Genomic DNA, 7,496 nt, shown 5'->3' with positions numbered 1-7,496 from the left:
ATATCAAGCATTTTATGATGCCACTGGCAAAACAATATTTAGACATACCGTTATGAGCATTTACTGAACATTTGTGTAATGGCAACGACGTGTTGACTACTGAGCGGTGATTGCAGTCAGGTACAAAGCACTGCACCATGTTGCTGACGTTATTGTTAACCACTTTCACACACGCACACAATATATAAAATACACGATGATAAATATACAAATCAATACACAATACCTATATAAAACACTATTTATTTACACGATTAATACTGAAAGAACTGCTATTACTGCACATTCACTATAAAAAATTTAATTCACTGGAGGAAAAAGTTCGCGCGGGCAGCCGCTATCAGATTTGGAAGTCGCTCAAAAGGCTCGCGGCTGTGGGCTTCAGTCGAATACAATGAGGCGCGGTGGTTTATGGATGAGTAGTTCCTTCGCTCGAAATGAAAATATGTACACAGTCTTGTACCTTTGACTTTTTTTTGGATTTTCTCGTACTTTTTTTCACTCAAAATGATATTTTATATGGTTATGAGTTCAGCCGTAGCTGGTTATTTTCAGACATGCTCTATAACTCTTTAGATACGGATTTTTCCGAAAGTCAATGGGAAAAATGAATGGGAAATTTACTTCCGGCACCAGAGCTCTCTCGGGCTGTGGGCGGGACTGTGATGCTCTATGTGCCCCTGATTATTAGCAAGGATGCAAACTAGTCAGCTTTCGCCAAAATTGCAGCTTTGAATTCAAAGTAGACCATATGTGTTAAGTTTTTAAAAACTCTTGCTACTTCATTCTTCAGTACTTTGACAAAAAAAAAATTATAGACTTTAAAATAATAGTGATATAATAGTGATTTTATTAAAAAATAAAATAAAAAAACTATATTATAAGTGGAACTGGTAAATGAGAAAATGAGTGCAGATCCTTCTCAAATCCTTCTGTATTACATTAACCAGTAGGGCCATCTACTGGTTAATGTGGGAATATCATGACATTTTCATTCTAATAGTGTTTATTTTCCACTAAGTGGTAGAAATATTCCTCTTAAGCATGGGAATAATAAGTATTATTATTTTTTTGAAATATATATATTTTTTACACATTTTATTGTTTTTTTTTTTCAAAGCTTTTAAATAATAGTATTTTGCATTTCACATACATATATCTGAAATACAGCCCATGCCTGTTAGCATATGACTTACTCTTTTACTTTTTGTGCCAAAGGATTTGTGTATCAACCATATAGCATTCTGCTCTATTTGTGTTAAGCTGTAGTAATATGAATGATAATATGATAATAGAACACGTGACTATAGGTGTGTCTTTTGAAACACCAGTAGCAGATTAGCATATTTGTTTTGTCTTTGACAACCACAGAAGAATACCAGATTACAATGTTTTCAGTGTAAACATGGTATTGTTCTCAGAGTCACAAATGAAAAAAAATAATCACGATGAACCCCTGGAGAGAGACGTGTTTTTAACATGTTCATGCACATAACACTAATAAGCAGTAGAATTTATTCTGCTTTCAAAATATCTTAGCATGACCTCATTATTTTTAATCACTATACTAACTTCATATGCTAGTTTTTAAGTCAATGAATGGCTTAGTGTAATTCAGATGATCTTCACAAATGTTTGAGGCGTATGTCATAAAAGTCACCATTGTTTCCTTGTTGAGGCAGTAAAGGGGTGGGACAGGTTATGTAAAAAAAAAAAAAAAAAGGTTTAACTCACTGTGTGCTTGATAATGCATATGAAGGTCTGTTAACAGCGGAAATATGGTGGAAGACTGTAAAAAACAAAGGTAAAGTACCAATGCTTCTGTTTTAATTTGTATAATATAGCTACTACCCCACCTTTTAGGACCTTTTAAGTTAATGTCTTTTTAGAAGTGGCATACAGATTAAGATAAGTCCAATTTGTTTCTATCCATCTGGTGCATGAGTTGCAAAACATATAACAGAAAATTTTAGATGTTTTTATTGGAACGGTTGTACTTTGACATTTATTCCTTGTACAGCACCACAGTGCGTAGTAATGATAACAAAGGTTTATTTAGCTAAATGTATCGATACATGTTATGACAAAAGACAGATCTAACATGGTTTCTCTTTTTAGTCAACACCAGTCAAAAAGTGGATGCATATCTCTTCGTTCATGTGTCACATTCACGGCTTTCCTGGTCCTGTTCCTGTGCTACTACATTGTCCCCAATGAATTCTCAGCATCTTGGGCTTTAACAGTTGGATTATTTCTTCCAGAGAAATATACAAGTCTAGCAATCAACTTTTCACTGAAAAGAGTGTCGGCAATATCTGCAGAATCATGGAAGACCCTGGAACCATATTATGTGGCTTACCCATACAAGTATAATTTTGTTTTGAATGAACCAGAGAAGTGCCAGAAGGAAAATTCATTTATTGTATTAATTGTACCAGTAGCTCCAGGCAATACAGCTGCTCGGGACGTCATTCGTTCAACTTGGGGATCACAGAGGTTAGTTGGTGACAAGACTGTGAGCACATTATTTATGTTGGGTCTACCCACTTCAGAAGAAAGAGAAACGATTCAAAGAGATTTGCTACAGGAAAGTACAAAGTATCGTGACCTTATACAAAGTGATTTCTGGGACAGTTACAAAAATCTCACAATTAAGACCATGGTAATGCTAGAATGGTTGACTGGTTACTGTCAGTATGCCTCCTACGCAATGAAAGTTGATTCAGATGTGTTTCTCAATGTGGAAAACTTAGTGAATATGCTTCTTTCTGCACCAAAGCATAACTATATGTCTGGACTTGTGGTTAGGAAAGCATTAGTACAGAGAGACCCCCAATCTAAATGGTATATTCCAAAAGATGTTTACGACCAACCTTTATATCCACCCTACGCTCTGGGTTTGGGATATGTTTTCTCTTTAGACTTGCCAGTGAAACTTGTTAAAACAGCACAACTTATCAAAGTGGTTTACCTAGAGGATGTATTTCTAGGTCTGTGTATGACACATTTAGGGATTGCTCTAACTGATCCACCTGATGGGAACTTGTTCAGTGTCTTTCCTGTAGAATACAACCGCTGCCGCTATTCAAAACTCATTGCCACAACAACACAAAGCTTGAGAGACCAAGTGGAGTTTTGGAAGGATTTACAGAGACCTGGTCCATATTGTTAAAAACAAACAGGTCACATGACTTACAGGAAACAAAGCTTGCCATAAATGTTTTGGTACAACCAAATAAGTGATTGAAGGCCAAGATTATTATTATTATTTTTTTAAACAGTTTCATAAAGTAAATAACTTGAACTAGACTAGCAACAGTTTTGAAGTAGAGACTCCATCTCTCCACCACCTAAGTTTGTTCTGCTGATTTCTGTATATACAAAGAAGGCTGACTTTCAGAAGCTTCTAAATCATCATCAAAAAATGTCATGGAGCTTTTATCCTTGAATGAACAGTTCTCTCTTCCACCCTCAATACCCCTTGGCTGAAGTGCCCTTGAGCAAGGCACCGAACCCCCAGTTGTTCTTTGGGCATGGTGTGTTCACTTCTCACTGCCTTGTGTGTGCACTTGGATGGGTTAAATGCAGAGCACCAATTCTGAGTATGGGTAACCATATTTGGAAAATGTCACAACTTTCACTTTCTAATGTTTTACAGTTAGTCATGCTCATGAAGAGCAGACACACGATTGTTTGGAACAGACACAGCAACAGCCAGATTGTCCTGCATGTGTTCCCCTGCTCTTGCTTCAAGGCTGTGTGGTTCAGAGAGCCGTTATCAAGTTCTTCCTCATCCTGTTGCTCAACAACATCCCCGTTGAGAAGAGTGAGTTTGTGAAGCACAGTGCACCAACCGAATCAGCACAGCTGTGTTGAGATGGCAGCAGGATGTTGGGTTCACCATCTGTAAATACTAGGGATGCACGATATTGGATTTTGGCCGATATTCGATATGCCGATATTTTCTAAATAATTTTGGCCGGTGCCGATACCGATATCGATATATATACAAATATATACTGATATATTTAAACTTTAATTTTACTGAAGAGAAATCCATGTATCTCTTCTGTACTGATTCTACCATCAATTTATTATTTTACAAATGTAGACAGACATTCACATCTGAAAAACAGGTCAATTATTTCACTTGGAGAATATCGGTTTGGCTCATCGGCAGAAATATTCATATCGGCCGATACCGATAAATGTCATTTTAAGCTTTTATCGGCCGATACCGATGTTGTGCCGATATTATCGTGCATCCCTAGTAAATACATGATTGTTAGAACAATATGAATATGAATTCTGAATGAAGCTTTGTTTCATGTGTTGTTGACTTGTACAGTATATGTATTTATTGTGATGCTAACTTTTATACATTATTTTAATCATTTATTCATGTTTCTTGTTGTCAGTAAATAAAATACAAATAATTTATTCATTCATGTATTAATTGCTTGACTGAAAATGTATCTATTCACATAGACCTCATTTGTTCAACTAGTGTATATTCATTTAATACTATGTCACAACAAAAATTTTAGTTTGCTTCTTTGACTAAATTGCCATTTAAAAAAAAAAGCAAATATTGGTTGCCATTTATCGTTATTATTGCATGTACTGTAAGTGTTGGAGTGGGCAAAATATTATGTGGTAATCTTAATTTTAAGTAGTAATGCTTACATTTTTAGAGTATAAATTCAACAGTCTTCTCCAAAGGCGAGATCTTCTAGCAGCTGATCGAAGTATCCTTTGTGTAGACATTGCAAAGTTGCTGAGGGAAACTGTACTAACTGTTGAGTTAGTGATGCGATAAGGTGTTAGTGCACCTGTTTCTCTTTTTTATTATTATTGCCGAACTTATAATTACATAAAAGTTCAGGGTAAGATGGTTGTATCAAGAACAATGAACAATCATAATGGCATAAAACAGTAAATAAAAATTTAATGTATTCATGATAGTATGAGATAATATATACAAAAACCATAGTGACAAGGTTAAATATCTTTGAATAATTCATCATGATGCTTTTTTAGAGCTCTGAGTGATGAAACAAAAATGTCAAACCACTGGACTCATTGTGTTTTGTTTATCCTCCCCATGTGTGCCATGTACCCTTTTAATTAGTCATTCCTAGTACCTGTATTTTTACCAGTTGTCCTGTGTTTATAAGCCCTAGTCCATTCAGTTTATGTTTGTTGGAGATTATACATCAACCTGTGTGTGTCCTGTGCACCTGTTGGCCCTGTGTATTCCCCTGAAGGTTTGATTAAAGTATTATTGTTCAGTGTATCCCTGGTTTCCTCATTCATCACTCCTCGCTTTAAATAGTGTATTAGCTACAGTATCTTTAAAACATTTGTCATTATGTGTAGAAAATGTAAATAAACAGATACATTTAATGGAAACTAAAATATTTTAAGGTTCATTCTTGAGTTAAATTCCTATTTAATGCTAATTGTAGACCAACATGCTTTCACAGGATGTAATGACTGACTGACCTTCACTTTTGACATTAACTGACATGGCATTAGCAGTTTCACTTTCAAGTGCATGCACATTGCTTACCATGGGTAATGGCTGTTCTCTATTTCTGTCCTTGTCATAGCTGTAATCATGAAGGCATATGGGATTTCATAATATGCATATATCACATGTGTCAACGACGACACTCTTTAGCACAGTGACCTAGTACCTAGTTTTAAACACTCTTAACAGAGTTTGTTATCTTTGACATAAACCCTTCTGTCTTTCAGAGACTTTTCCATGAGTTTTGGCACTTATGAAGTTGATGATTGTTATCAGTTGCTCTTCTAAGGTTCTTATTTTTTCCTTTTGTTGCCTTACTGTTTGCATCATCTTGTATTCAGCCTCTTTTGTACCCAGCTCTTGCATCATCTGCATGTTTGCTTGCTGTACATCAGAATTCTTTCTCTTTCTGCATCAAACTCACCATCTACAGTTGCCATTCTTTCATGCATCAACTTTTGAATGAAACTACAACAGTCCACTTTGAAAATAAAAAACTAACTGCGTAGCCTCTAACACTGGCCTATCATTGGCCATCCTCATCCTCATCCTCATCCCTCTCTCAAAACAATTTGCCCCCACTGTCATGTAACACACCGGGAAACTGCTTCGTGCGGTCTTTTGCGCTTATTTTTGTTGGCAAATGAGAGTGATTTGCGTGCTTCACCCGGGTTTCACCGCGGGGTTCACAGATGATGTTCACGTCACGTAATTACGTCACTTCATAAGGTTCCCATTGGGAAATAATGGCGATTTAGTCGTGTGAAGTAAATGCAACATTTTTCAACTTTCTGCTAATATATATGTGACTTATTTTGCAACGAAAATACAGGGATTATGAAATCATGCTACCCCCGCATATTTTGCTTCCTGAAATCAGTAATTTATGCAGCGAAAGTGCGGCGTATTTGAAAAAATGCGACCCCCACATAAATATGCGGCCTTTGGCTGATATTACAGCTCTTTCACTTGTGCGTAGGCTGCTTCGATGGGGTTTCAGACATTGGACAACAGAGAAGACATTTCTTTGCAGTAACTCAACATGTCATGCTCACACCCCTCTTTTTCTTCAACAACATCTGTGATAAAAGCTATTTAGTTAGTTAGTTAGTTAGTAAGTATCCCACTGTACACTGCAGAGCTGTGGTCTTGTCTCATGTTTTTCTCTCCAAATCACAACACTTTTTTTAGCTTTTTTTTGTCTCACAAGATAGCTTTCTACCCTTTGTCACTTCTAATTCCTATCATTGGTGTTTACTGGAATACTTCAATGGTGGAAAATACAACATTTATGTGTTAAATGAGGGAAAACACTTTGAAATATGAAATTTTGACGGAAATTTTTATAAAATAAAGCAATACCATGACTTAGGTGTCCTTGAGCAAGGCATCAAATCCCCAACTGCTCCCCGGGCGATGCAGCATAAATGGCTGCCCACTGCTCTGAGTGTGTGTTCACAGTGTGTGTGTGTGTTCACTGCTCTGTGTGTGTGCACTTCGGATGGGTCACATGCAGAGCACGAATTCTAAGTATGGGTCACCATACTTGGCTGAATGTCACGTCACTTTCTTCTTAGATGGCAGCTGTTGTTTACCCCCTTCCATTCCCATGAATGGTGGTTTACCAAAAAGAATTTCAAAAGGGCTCAGGTTCACTCTGAAGCGCTTTCTCATTCTCATGTACATGAGAATGATGGGGAGCACCTTAACCCATGTGAATCCAGTTTCCCAACAAACTGGATTTTTTTTTTTTATTATAGCATTCTCTCGTTTGTAAGGGAAACAGGTCAATTTAGCTCAAAGGGAATCATTTTAAAGGGAATTTGAACAGAATCACTGTTTCACGGCTGATCACTGAGACGCCCTGCGATTCAGTGAACTAGCCGTTTAACATCAAATCTGCGCTGGATATTAATATCCAAAGTATAGTGAAAACACTTTCAATTAGCACAGTAACAAGATC

At 36.6% G+C, this 7,496-nt stretch overlaps 1 protein-coding gene across 1 annotated transcript; it reads left to right on the top strand.

Annotated features, from left to right (window-relative positions):
• Positions 1–1,687: 1,687 nt before the first annotated feature.
• LOC128016567 (beta-1,3-galactosyltransferase 2) lies at positions 1,688–5,296 on the top strand. The gene is made up of 2 exons (XM_052601192.1): positions 1,688–1,804; positions 2,119–5,296. Exons 1-2 carry the CDS (start codon positions 1,779–1,781, stop codon positions 3,170–3,172), a joined length of 1,080 nt encoding a protein of 359 aa, XP_052457152.1. The 5' UTR covers positions 1,688–1,778; the 3' UTR covers positions 3,173–5,296.
• The last annotated feature ends 2,200 nt before the right edge of the window (positions 5,297–7,496 follow it).

The sequence above is a fragment of the Carassius gibelio genome, chromosome A7 (assembly GCF_023724105.1).
Source record: "Carassius gibelio isolate Cgi1373 ecotype wild population from Czech Republic chromosome A7, carGib1.2-hapl.c, whole genome shotgun sequence".
NCBI lineage: Eukaryota > Metazoa > Chordata > Actinopteri > Cypriniformes > Cyprinidae > Carassius > Carassius gibelio.
The sequence above is the reverse complement of the archived record's forward strand: the minus strand, read 5'-3'. Positions and strand labels throughout refer to the sequence as shown.

Coding starts and splice junctions, on each gene's coding strand:
- LOC128016567 (XM_052601192.1), top strand. CDS start 1,779: ATGGTGGAAGACTGTAAAAAACAAAG. Junction 1,805..2,118: donor GAAGACTGTAAAAAACAAAG/GTAAAGTACCAA, acceptor TTCTCTTTTTAG/TCAACACCAGTCAAAAAGTG.